This window comes from Mustelus asterias, unplaced genomic scaffold (genome assembly GCF_964213995.1).
Source record: "Mustelus asterias unplaced genomic scaffold, sMusAst1.hap1.1 HAP1_SCAFFOLD_253, whole genome shotgun sequence".
Lineage (NCBI taxonomy): Eukaryota > Metazoa > Chordata > Chondrichthyes > Carcharhiniformes > Triakidae > Mustelus > Mustelus asterias.
The window spans coordinates 106,221-118,828 of NW_027590220.1; the positions used below are offsets into that span (position 1 = coordinate 106,221).

Sequence of the window (12,608 nt, forward strand, 5' to 3'; positions counted from 1 at the left end):
TTGCTGGTGTTGGAGTGTAAATGATGTGGAGGTGCCGGCGTTGGGCTGGGGTAAACACAGTAAGACGTCTAGCAACACCAGGCTGGACTTTAACCTGGTGTTGTTAGACTTCTTACTGTGTTGGAGTGTACCCTAGGGGAGAATGTTGATGATGGCTGGCCTCCATTCTTGCTGCCTCTGGCCTGACATTGACTGATTCTCACTGTGTTTGCTCTGGTGTTGGTGGTGGAGCTATTCTGTTCCTCGTGTCCACCGCTCTCGCACCACTGCTGCTAAAATCCCGACTTTTCAACCCACAGGGATATCCCCAGTTTCATTGGATCTTCCCGCTCGGAATTTACCTGTCATTCAAATGCTCTCATCCAGCTGTGTGGGAGCGCTCTCACCTTCTCCCATTGTCTGTCTCACCCTCGCTGGAGAACCACCTGTATTGGTTACTCTTCCTGCTCCATAACCATTAACCCGGGATCAATCCGGGGCCTCCCTCCCGTTTACATGCTGCCACTCCACTGCATCATAGAATCTATTCAGTGCAGGAGGAGGCCATTCGGCCCATCAAACCTGCGCCCACTCTTTAACGGGGCATCTTACCCAGGCCCAGGATGGGGAGAGGTTCCCTCCCATTAACTTTATAGAATGCAGCACAGAATCAATCCATGGCAGCAATGAAATGTTGGAAAGATGTTGATCCTTGCCACAAACTGCGTTTCCTAAATGTCAACTCCCACTCCTCTCCCGAGCAACCGTCTGGAACCATGAAATTTGACTCTGAGATGAGCAGCCAACCACATTGACGCCATCAATAAGACCCCTTTATTCTCAACTCTGTAACAGCTCTTTTTATTCTTTCAATGGGACGGGGGTGTCGCTGGCTGGGTCAGCATCTATTCCCCATCCCTAATTACCCCTTGACCGAGTGTCTCGCTCGGCCATTTCAGAGGGCAGTTACGAATCAACCACATTGCTGTGGCTCTGGAGTCACGTGTAGGCCAGACTGGGTAAGGACGGCAGATTTCCTTCCCTAAAGGACATTAGTGAACCAGATGGGTTTTTATAACAGTTGATGATAGTTCCATGGTCACCGTCACTGCGACTAGCTTTTCAAGTCCAGATAAAACCCTCATTTGTGCCTTTGTCACACCTCGAGGTAACTAATCCGATCATTCCTGGCTGCTCACTCTTTGTAAAACGTGAGGTCATCCGAAGCTCTGCTGCCCATGTCTGAACTCGGACCCAGTTAATCTCTGTTACCCCTGCACCCACTGACCTATTGTTGACTCCCTTTCCAATCCCTCCATGGCCTCACTCCTCTCTATCTGCAATCTCCTCCAGCACCAAAACCCTCCAAGCTAACTGCAACCCTTCCCTCCATTTCGTGCTCTGACCCACTCTTCCCCCTTATAAAACCAAACTATTGCTGATGCTGGAATCTGAAACCAAAAGAGAAAATGCTGGAAAATCTCAGCAGGTCTGGCAGCATCTGTAAGGAGAGAAAAGAGCTGACGTTTCGAGTCCGGACGACCATTTGACAAAGCTTTGACAAAGGGTCACCTGGTCTCGAAACGTCAGCTCTTTTCTCTCCTTACAGATGCTGCCAGACCTGCTGAGATTTTCCAGCATTTTCCCTTTTGGTTCCACTCTCCCCCTTTCTCTGCAAACCTGTTACATTCCAAACTTGCCCCAATTCTGATGGAAGATCTTGGAAATATTAACTCTGCTTCTCTCTCCACAGATGCTGTCGGATCTGCTGGTTAGTTCCAGCACTCTCTGTTTTTATTTCAGATTTCCAACGTCTGCTATATTTTGTTTTCTACAGATAATGGTATTTTTGTCCTGTTTAATACATTTATCTGTCTCCAGGTTGTAGCAATCTGCACGTTTCCAAATCTCCTCTGTGATCACACTGTACCAGAGGACGCTAAAACCAGAGCAAAGAAAATCTTAGAAGCGTGTGGGGGAAAGTCTTTAGGTAAGATCAATTTTCAGGAACAATAGGGCTTTAACACACAATTCTGTCCAGTAGAAGCCAGACATGAGAATGCATGGATTGCAAAACATTGTCTAAACTTCCAGTCTCAGAATTAGATACAGCAGGAACGATATAAATCACACTGAGCAGAGCTGACTGAGAATGCAAGCATTGTGAAATTGGGGAACAATTTTATATTCTCCCACATTCACAATCTACCACTTTTTCCATTCTCAGCCTCTCCCTTCCTCATCGATCTCCAGACCTCGCACTGTCTCACTCCCCTTTCTCTCCTCTGCATCTACTCAATATCCCCGCCACCACCATTTTCCCTCGGCTCACTCCCACCAGTCTCCCCTCCGTTATAATACAGGTCAGAAACTCCAAGGTACTTACCCCAATTTCTGATAACTTCCTCATTATCCAATTTAGTTTGAGAAATGTCAAATTCAAGAGTCATCTGGATTTGGTTCCTCACTGAGTTATAACCACGGAAACATCCTCCTTCTGCCCGCCTTCCCGATCAAAATACCTTTGAAGCATATTCACATGACACACTCGGGTGAGTTTTCTTTCTATCTGGCGTCTTCTCAAATAATTCACCTCACTCAATTTCCTTTCAATTAGATAAGGCTCACTAAATCCTGCTTTTAAAGGTTCACCTACCACTGATAGCAATTAATCCCCGCGAGCAAAACTACAAATTTTTGATTTCTTATCCACTTCCTGTTTCATCACACGCTGTGCCACTTTTAAATGTTGTCCAGCAAATTTACCTGCTCGATTCAACTTTTCCCTAAAGTTTGACACATAGTCCAATAATGACGTCTCAGAACGCTCGCTCACCAATTTCTCCTGAATTAATTTAAGTGGTCCCCTTACCTCATGACCAAAAAGCAATTCAAATGGACTGAATGTGGTTGACTCATTAGGTCCATCCCTAATTGCAGAGTACAAATGGAATTCCTTTATCCCAATGCTCTGAATAACCATCATAGAATCCCTACAATGCAGAAGGAGGCCATTCGGCCCATCGGGTCTGCACCGACCACAATCCCACGCAAGCCCCATCACCCCACATATTTACCCCACTAATCCCTCTAATTTATGCATCCCAGGACACTAAGGGGCAATTTAGCATGGCCAATCAACCTAACCCGCACATCTTTGGACTGTGGGAGGAAACCGGAGCACCCGGAGGAAACCCACGCAGACATGGGGAGAATGTGCAAACTCCACACAGACAGTGACCCAAGCCGGGAATCGAACCTGGGTCCCTGGAGCTGTGACCCAATTCATCAGGTGGAAAAAGAGAACAAAAGGAAATGTATAAATGTTAATCAAAATGTATTAAACTTTGCGTGTAGTCCTGGTTATCACATTATCAGAAGGATGTGGAAGCTTTGGAGAGAGTGTAAAGAAGGTTCACCAGGATGTTGCCTGGTCTCAAGGGTGTTGACTATGAGGAGAGGTTGAATAAACTAGGATTGTTTTCACTGGAAAGACGGAGGCCGAGGGGAAACCTGATGCGGAGATGCCGGCTTTGGACTAGAGTGGGCACAGTAAGAAGTGTGCAGTTCTGGTCACCTCACTATAAGAAGGATGTGGAAGCGCTGGAAAGAGTGCAGAGGAGATTTACCAGGATGCTGCCTGGTTTGGAGGGTAGGTCTTATGAGGAAAGGTTGAGGGAGCTAGGGCTGTTCTCTCTGGAGCGGAGGAGGCTGAGGGGAGACTTAATAGAGGTTTATAAAATGATGAAGGGGATAGATAGAGTGAACGTTCAAAGACTATTTCCTCAGGTGGATGGAGCTATTACAAGGGGGCATAATTATAGGGTTCGTGGTGGGAGATATAGGAAGGATATCAGAGGTAGGTTCTTTACGCAGAGAGTGGTTGGGGTGTGGAATGGACTGCCTGCAGTGATAGTGGAGTCAGACACTTTAGAAACATTTAAGCGGTTATTGGATAGGCACATGGAGCACACCAGGATGATAGGGAGTGGGATAATTTGATCTTGGTTTCAGATAAAGCTCGGTACAACATCGTGGGCCGAAGGGCCTGTTCTGTGCTGTACTGTTCTATGTTCTATGTTCAAACTTGTTTCTCTACATTCCCGATTGGTGGTCTGTAGACCACACCCATCAATGTTATTGCACCTTTTTCATTCCTTGCCTCCAGCCAGAGAGATTCTGTCCTCTGGAATGTTCTCTCTCTCCAGTTCTCTAATGCCATCTTTCCTCAATACTGCCACCTCCATTGTCTTCCTTTCCTGTCTCTCCGGAACACCTTAAACCCGGGAATATTTAACACCCAGCCCTGCCCTTCTTTGAGCCAGGTCTCTGTTATAGCAATAATATCGTAGTTCTATTTGTCATCCTGAGCCTGTAGCTCACCAATCTCATTAACCACACTCTGTACATTCACACACACCCAATTCATCCTGATTGAGGCTGTTTCACCCCCCCACCCCTGACCTTACTCTGACCCCATCTCATGCCTTGCTATTTCCTACTCTAATTCTAGCAAAATCTCCAGGTATTATGTCGGCCGTGATACTAGTCTCTGAAATCTCCTCCTGATCAGTTAATGCTTCTTCACTTCCCACTGTTAGTTCCTCCCCTCTGCACTCTGAACCTCCCCTCAGCTTCCCACCCCCCGTCAATCTAGTTTAAACCCTCCCCAACAGCACTACCCTGTGAGAACGAGTCCCAATCATGTTAAGATGTAAGCCATCCTTCTTGTACAAGTGCACCTGCTCCAGAAATCTAAAGCCTTCCCTCCCACCCACTCCATTTCTTCAGCCATGTATTGTACTGCTCAATCCTCCTATTCCTGTGCTCACTGGTACATGGCACTGGGAGTAATCCTGAGATTACTGCTCTTGATGCCCTGCTTTTCAATTCCCTAAAATTTGCTCCCAGGACCTCACCCCTTTTCCTGCCTAAGTCATTTCTCCCAGTGTGGACCATGAGCTCCGGCTGTTTGCTCTCCCCCAGGAGAATGTCCTACAGCCGCTCTTTGACATGGAATCAGGGAGGCCAAAAGCCCTCCTGGAGTCATGTCTCCAACCGCAGAAACCCTGCTGCTCCTCTAACCATGGAATCTATCTGAAGTCATCAACTTCGGGAACTGTAGAGGAGAGCATGGCTCTGTCTGCATCAACAAGAACCAAGTAGAAATGGTCGAGAGCTTCAAGTTTCTAGATGTCCACAGAAACATAGAAACTAGAAGCAGGAGGAGGCCATTCAGCCCTTTGAGTCTGCCCACCATTCATTTTGATCATGGCTGATCATCGATTTCAATATCCTGATCCCCCCCCTTCCTCCCATATCCCTTGATCCCTTTAGTCCAGGTCACCAACAACCTGTCCTGGTCTCCCCATGCCGACACTATAGTTAAGAAAGCCCACCAATGCCTCTACTTTCTCAGAAGACTAAGGAAATTTGGCATGTCAGCTACGACTCTCACCAACGTTTACAGATGCCCCATAGAAAGCATTCTTTCTGGTTGTAAGGAGAGAGGCAGAAAATGGGAAATTATCGACCAGTCAGCTTGCCCAATCGTTAAGGAGGAGGTGACTGAGCATCTGGAAGAGCAAAGCTCAATTCACCAATGTCAGCACGGTTTTGTGAAGGGCCCGTCTTGTTTGGCAAACCTGCTGGAGTTCTTTGAGGATGTAACCAGCAAGGTAGATAACGGGGATCCTATGGATGTGATCTATCTGGACTTCCAGGAGGCATTTGATAAGGTGCCACACAAGAGACTGATCCAGAAGATTAGATCCCAGGGGGTTTGGGGTAGAGTAGTGGCTTGGATTGAAGGTTGGCTGACTGATAGAATGATGTGGAGATGCCGGTGTTGGACTGGGGTGGGCACAGTAAGAAGTCTCACAACACCAGGTTAAAGTCCAACAGGTTTATTTGGTAGCAAATACCATAAGCTTTCGGAGCGATGCCCCTTCGTCAGATGGAGTAGTTATCTGTTCTCCAACAGTACACAGATAGAAAGCAGAGGGTTGGGATAAATGGGTCCTTCTCCAGTTGGTGGTCTGTAACGAGTGGGGTCACGCAGGGTTCAGTTCTCAGACCACAACTATTTACAATCTCTATCAATGACCTACAAGCAGGGACAGAGTGTAACAGAGCGGAATTTGCTGATGACGGAACAATAGGTGGGAAAGCAGACTGTGATGAGGAGATAAAAAGTTTACAAATGGATATTGACAGGCTCGGGAACTGGGGCCAGAACCTGGCAGATGGAGTTTAATGTGAGGTTATCCATTTTAACCAAAAAAGTAAAAGGGCAAATTACTATTTAAATGGGAAACGGATTCAAAAGGCGTCTGTGCAGAGGGATCTGGGTGTCCAGAAAGTGGGTACGCAGGTGCAGAATGTTATAAAGAAGGCAAATGGAATCTTGGCATTTATTGTAAAGGGTCCAGAGTATAAAAGTAGTGAAGTGTTGTTAGAATTATATAAGGCATTGACGAGACTACGCTTGGAGTTCAGTTTTGGTCACCTTCCTTGGGGAGGGATGTGGTTCTGGAGGCGGTTCAGAAGAGGTTCACTGGATTGATTCCAGGTTTGGAGGGGCTGTCGTATGAGGGGCGGTTGAGTAGTTTAGGCTTGTACTCACTGGAGTGCAGAAGAATGAGGAGGGGTTTGATTGAGGGATATAAAATACTCATCAGGATTGATAAAGTAAATGATAACCAAATGTTCCCCCTTCTAGAACAGTCTAGGACAAGAGGTCATAATTGTAGAGTAAGAGGAGGGAGGTTCAAGACAGAGATAAGGAGAAGCTACTTCTCACAGAGGGCTGTGAATCTATGGAACTCACTGCCCCAGAGTGCAGTGGATACAGAATCAATCAATGGATTCAACAAAGAGATAGATAAATATTTGATCAAAAGCGGGATGAAGGGTTCTGGGGAAAAGGCAGGGAAGTGGAGTTAGGATGAGATGGAGATCAGCTATGACCATATAGAATGGCAGAGCAGGATCGAGGGGCTGAATTGCCGATTCTCACTCCTAATTCCTATGAACCATCTCCCACAGCAGAATCCAAAATGGAAAAGTGGTTAGAGAGCGAGAGGCGCTCGGGGGATTCCTGCACTTCCTGCCCGTTTCTCTTGAATACTCTGACTATTACCCATTCCCTCTCTGCCTGTGTATTTCTTACTGCGGTGTCACCACCTCTTTAAACCTGCTATTCTCACAATCCTCAGCCTTGTGGATGCACCACAGTGAGTCCAGCCGCCGCTTAAATTCCACAGCGCGGAGCTGGTGTTTCTGCAGCTGGTGACACTTCCTGCAGATGTAGTCATCCAGGGCACCTTGTGTCAACATGACTTCCCACATCCCGCAGGATGTACACTCCACGTGGCCTAGCTGCACTGCCATACTCCTGACACACTTTTAGAGTCGTAATGTTCTGAAGAACATGGTGTGAAATGAGATCTTCTTTCTCAGGTTCATGGTCTTAAGGCAGGTCTGAAACACACAGATGTGATATCCACCATGTCTCGATCCCAAATCCACCCCAGCCGGAATGGGAATTACACCCTGCACTGCTGGTACTGATTTGATCCACAAAGAGTATAAAACCAACTGAGTGAACCAGTTGATAGACATCCAGTTTGGCCGTGTTACACCTTCCACACTCACCATGGTCCGGGTTTCAATCCTAGAGCAGAAGCCACAAGGCTCCGAGACAGAAACATTCCGAACTGTTTCACAAACTTCCTCAATGGGTGAGATCTAATGTTGAAAAACAGAATAATCAGAAAATAATGTTCTTTATCTTGCACTGCAACAGCCCAGGAGTGGGTAGTGTTCCTGTAGTAAGTGTAGTGCCCTCACCTTGCTGCACCTCGGGTGTTGGGTTCAGCCTCACTCTATTCACAGTGGAATCAATGTTTTCATCCAGGTGCCTACACCACCAGTCAGGGTCTGGAGTGTGTTCGTCAGAATGTGGCCAGCTACATCGAGAAGCGGGACGGGGGCATTCCCTCCGACCCAAACAACATCTTCCTCTCCACCGGAGCCAGCGATGCCATTTTGGTGAGTGCAGACCCCTTCATCCCATCATTGTGCTGGGACTTTATCTCACAGAGCTTCCCTGAGATTGAAATGTGGAAACGTAGCAGCCATTGTGTGCACAGCAAGATCCCACAAAGAGGACAATGGTAATGACCAGATGATCTGTTTAGTGATGTTGCTGTTGGCCAGGACGCCAGGGATAACTCACCTGCTCTTCTACAGAATAGTGAAGAGGGATTTTAATATTCACTCAGAACAGCTGGGGCCTCGTTTTAGCAACTCTGACAGGGTGGCACTCCGTCCGCACTGACCCTTCAACAGGATGGCACTCCCTCGGCACTGACCCTCTGACAGGGTGGCACTCTGTCCGCACTGACCCTTCAACAGGATGGCACTCCCTCGGCACTGACCCTCTGACAGGGTGGCACTCTCTCGGCACCGACTCTGAGGTGGACTGTGCTCTGTTCCCCGGGTATGATGAATAAGATGGTGCAAAAGGAATAAAGAATCCAGATGAGAGGTTTTTCTGGAGGTGTGTTATTGCACTGAGCAAATAGACAGTTAATCAGTGACGTACTGGAAAGAATTCTGCTTGATTGTGTCATTCTGGAACTTTCCTGGATTTTTGTGTTCTATTTGTACCCCCGCGTGGTTTACTCTGCGCACAATACATTTCCACTTGGTGAGAGGGAAGTGAGATGCGATGAATGTTGTGTTTTAATTCGTTGGAATAGTGAATGTGTCCTATTCTTGTCTTGAGCAAGTTACACAATCCACCCTTTCAAAGCTGCCAGTCATTATCAGGCAAAGTGCCAACATGAGTTAGACATGAAGTTGGCAAAATGGACTCACCAAATTCTTCAATCCCTCCACTCCCAAACCGTACAGAATTGCCCTCTGACACTGCAGTGAGATTCAGCAAAGTGGTTAATGGGAAACATGTTTCACCCGCTCTGGGATACCTGCTATTCTATAAAGAAACCACTCTGAACCCCTCCATTAGATACCCGTCTGTAACTCACTCCCGGGTATCTGTTATTCTATATATAACCACCCCAAACCCCTCGATTAGATTCCAGTCTGTAACTCACTCCCGGGTATCTGTTATTCTATATATAAACCACCCTGAACTCCTCGATTAGATTCCAGTCTGTAACTCACTCCCGGGTATCTGTTATTCTATAAAGAAACCACCCCGAACCCCTCGATTAGATTCCAGTCTGTAACTCACTCCTGGGTATCTGTTATTCTATATATAAACCACCCGAACCCCTCGATTAGATTCCAGTCTGTAACTCACTCCCGGGTATCTGTTATTCTATATATAAACCACCCCGAACCCCTCGATTAGATTCCAGTCTGTAACTCACTCCCGGGTATCTGTTATTCTATATATAAACCACCCCGAACCCCTCGATTAGATTCCAGTCTGTAACTCGCTCCCGGGTATCTGTTATTCTATATATAAACCACCCCGAACCCCTCGATTAGATTCCAGTCTGTAACTCGCTCCCGGGTATCTGTTATTCTATATATAAACCACCCCGAACCCCTCGATTAGATTCCAGTCTGTAACTCACTCCCAAGTATCTGTTATTCTATATATAAACCACCCCGAACCCCTCGATTAGATTCCAGTATGTAACTCACTCCCGGGTATCTGTTATTCTATATATAAACCAACCTGATCCCCTCGATTAGATTCCAGTCTGTAACTCACTCCCGGGTATCTGTTATTCTATATATAAACCACCCCGAACCCCTCGATTAGATTCCAGTCTGTAACTCACTCCCGGGTATCTGTTATTCTATATATAAACCACCCCGAACCCCTCGATTAGATTCCAGTCTGTAACTCACTCCCAGGTATCTGTTATTCGATATATAAACCATCCTGAACCCCTGGATTAAATTGCAGTCTGTAACTCGGTCCCTCAGTGCAGTACTAGTTGTTCAGTGTGATGTATCTGTACCGCTCTATGCTCACACTCTTGTGGTTGTCTCCTTGCTGTGATGTGTGCAGCCATCTTTTCACGAACTCCTTCATCACTCCCTGTATTTCCCCATGTAGCTTTCTACGTTGTGAAAGGGTTAACTCTGCTTGACCATGGTGGACGTGCGTGGGAGGCTCAGGTGTTTGGGCTGGCTTTGTGAAGCGGCTCTCGATGCTGTCAAACATCCAATACTTCTCCAGAACATCAGAACAGAGGGATTATTGTTCACATGTTGGCAACAAGTCACTGAGTCCATTTCACTGCGCTTCAGAACATTTAAATCAGGGAACTAAAGCCGTCACTGTCCTTCTAACCCCCCCCAACCTCGCCCGCCCCTCATCACTGCAGGAGAAACCAATGAGTAGACGGTCAGTGTTCAGTCCCCTCCCTCACCCAGGGGATGACCCCTGAGTGGGAAGGTAGGTCATCACTCCCTGATAGCCTTGGTTTCTGGGAGTGACTGCGGAAGCTGAGAGGTGAATCATGTTTCAGTCAAAAGATATCAATGAGGTGAAATAAACTTCCAAACATATAAACTTGGAGTAGGCCATTCGGCCCCTCGATCCTGCTCCCCATTGGCTGATCTGAATGTAACCTCTACCCCACATTCCTGCCAACCCCCCGATAACCTTTCAAAAGCCATCAGGATCGATGGAAAGAACAATGGTCGTTTCCCTGGTTGAGGATGTGTGAGTATTGTTGGGGTTGAGCCCAGTTGCTGTTACAATTGGACAGTCAGGCTCCAGAGCGGAACCTGGCTCGATAGATTGTGACTTTTTAACCTCTTGTTCAGAGATGTGGATAAACACAGTCGGAAGACTGCCGACTAACTTTTAATAAGAGTAACGCATTTCTTAAATGTGATACAATTAATTATAATACACCGCTACCTATATACCCACAGATATATACAAATTTATAACGGTTACACAAGTTACAAGATCCCATTACATAGAAACATAGAAGATAGGAGCAGGAGGAGGCCATTCGGCCCTTCGAGCCTGCTCCCCCATTCATTACGATCATGGCTGATCATCCAACTCAATAGCCTAATCCTGCTTTCCCCCCATAACCTTTGATCCCATTCGCCCCAAGTGCTATATCCAGCCGCCTCTTGAATACATTCAATGTTTTGGCATCAACTACTTCCTGTGGTAATGAATTCCACAGGCTCACCACTCTTTGGGTGAAGAAATGTCTCCTCATCTCCGTCCTAAATGGTCTACCCCGAATCCTCAGACTGTGACCCCTGGTTCTGGACTCCCCCACCATCGGGAACATCCTCCCTGCATCTACCCTGTCCAGTCCTGTTAGAATTTTATAAGTCTCTATGAGATCCCCCCTCATTCTTCTGAACTCCAGCAAAAACAATCCTAACCTAGTTAATCTCTCCTCATACATCAGTCCCGCCATCCCCGGGATCAGCCTGGTAAACCTTTGCTGCACTCCCTCGAGAGCAAGAACATCCTTCCTCAGAAAAGGAGATCAAAACTGCACACAATACTCTCGGTGTGGCCTCACCAAGGCCCTGTGTAATTGCAGCAACACATCCCTGCTCCTGTACTCGAAACCTCTCGCAATGAAGGCCAACATACCATTTGCCTTCTTTACCGCCTGCTGCACCTGCATGCTTACCTTCAGCGACTGGGGCACAAGGACACCCAGGTCCCGCTGCACACTCCCCTCTCCCAATTTACACCCATTCAGGAATAATCTGCCTTCTTGTTTTTGCTTCCAAAGTGAATAACCTCACATTTATCCAAATTATACTGCATCTGCCATTGATTAGCCCACTCACCCAACCTGTCCAGATCATTCTGAAGGATCTCTGCATCCTCGTCACAGTTCACCCTCCCACCCAACTTGGTATCATCTGCAAACTTTGAGATGTTACATTTTGTTCCCTCATCCAAATCATTAATATATATTGTGAATAGCTGGGGTCCCAGCACCAATCCTTCACCAACCTCTTTCTCTTCACGTATCTAGAGAAACTTCTGGTGTCAGTCTTTATGCTGTAGTTTTCTATGTTTATGTTCCCTGCAAGCTTACTTTCATACTCTATTTTCCCCTTCTTAATCAATCCTTGGTCCTTCTTTGCTGAATTCTAAACTGCTCCCTATCCTCAGACCTATTATTTTTTTTGGCCAATCTGTGTGCTTCTTCCTTAGATCGGATTCTCTCTCTAATTTCCTTTGTAAGCCATGGATTGGCCTGTTACCCATTTTATTTTTGTGCCAGACAGGAATAAACAGTTGCTGCAGTTCCCCCATGTGTTCCTTGAGTGTTTGCCAGTGTCTATCCACTGGCATCCCTTTAAATAACTCTCCCCAATCTATCAAGGACAACTCATGCCTCATATCCTCATAGTTTCCGTTATTAAGATTCAGCACCATCTCCGAATCAACTACTTCACTCTCCATCTTGATAAGAAATTCTATCATGTTATGGTCACTCATCCCCAAGGGGTCTCGTACAGCGAGATTGGCAATGATTCCCTTCTCATTACACAGTACCCAGTCTAAGATGGCCTGCTCTCTGGTTGGTTCCTCCACATATTGGTCAAGAAAACCATCCCATATACACTCCAGGCATTCCTCCTCT

The 12,608-nt window shown here is 46.6% G+C and overlaps 1 protein-coding gene across 3 annotated transcripts in view; it reads left to right on the forward strand.

Annotated features, from left to right (window-relative positions):
* The window catches only part of LOC144485959 (alanine aminotransferase 2-like), a 51,789-nt gene that overhangs the window by 17,988 nt on the left and 21,193 nt on the right, over positions 1 to 12,608 (forward strand). For all 3 annotated transcript variants that reach the window (XM_078204033.1, XM_078204034.1, XM_078204032.1), the window contains 2 exons: positions 1,861 to 1,969; positions 7,898 to 8,031. In XM_078204033.1, coding sequence (XP_078060159.1) covers positions 1,861 to 1,969; positions 7,898 to 8,031 — 243 coding nt within the window. The remainder of the gene's footprint in view (positions 1 to 1,860; positions 1,970 to 7,897; positions 8,032 to 12,608) is intronic.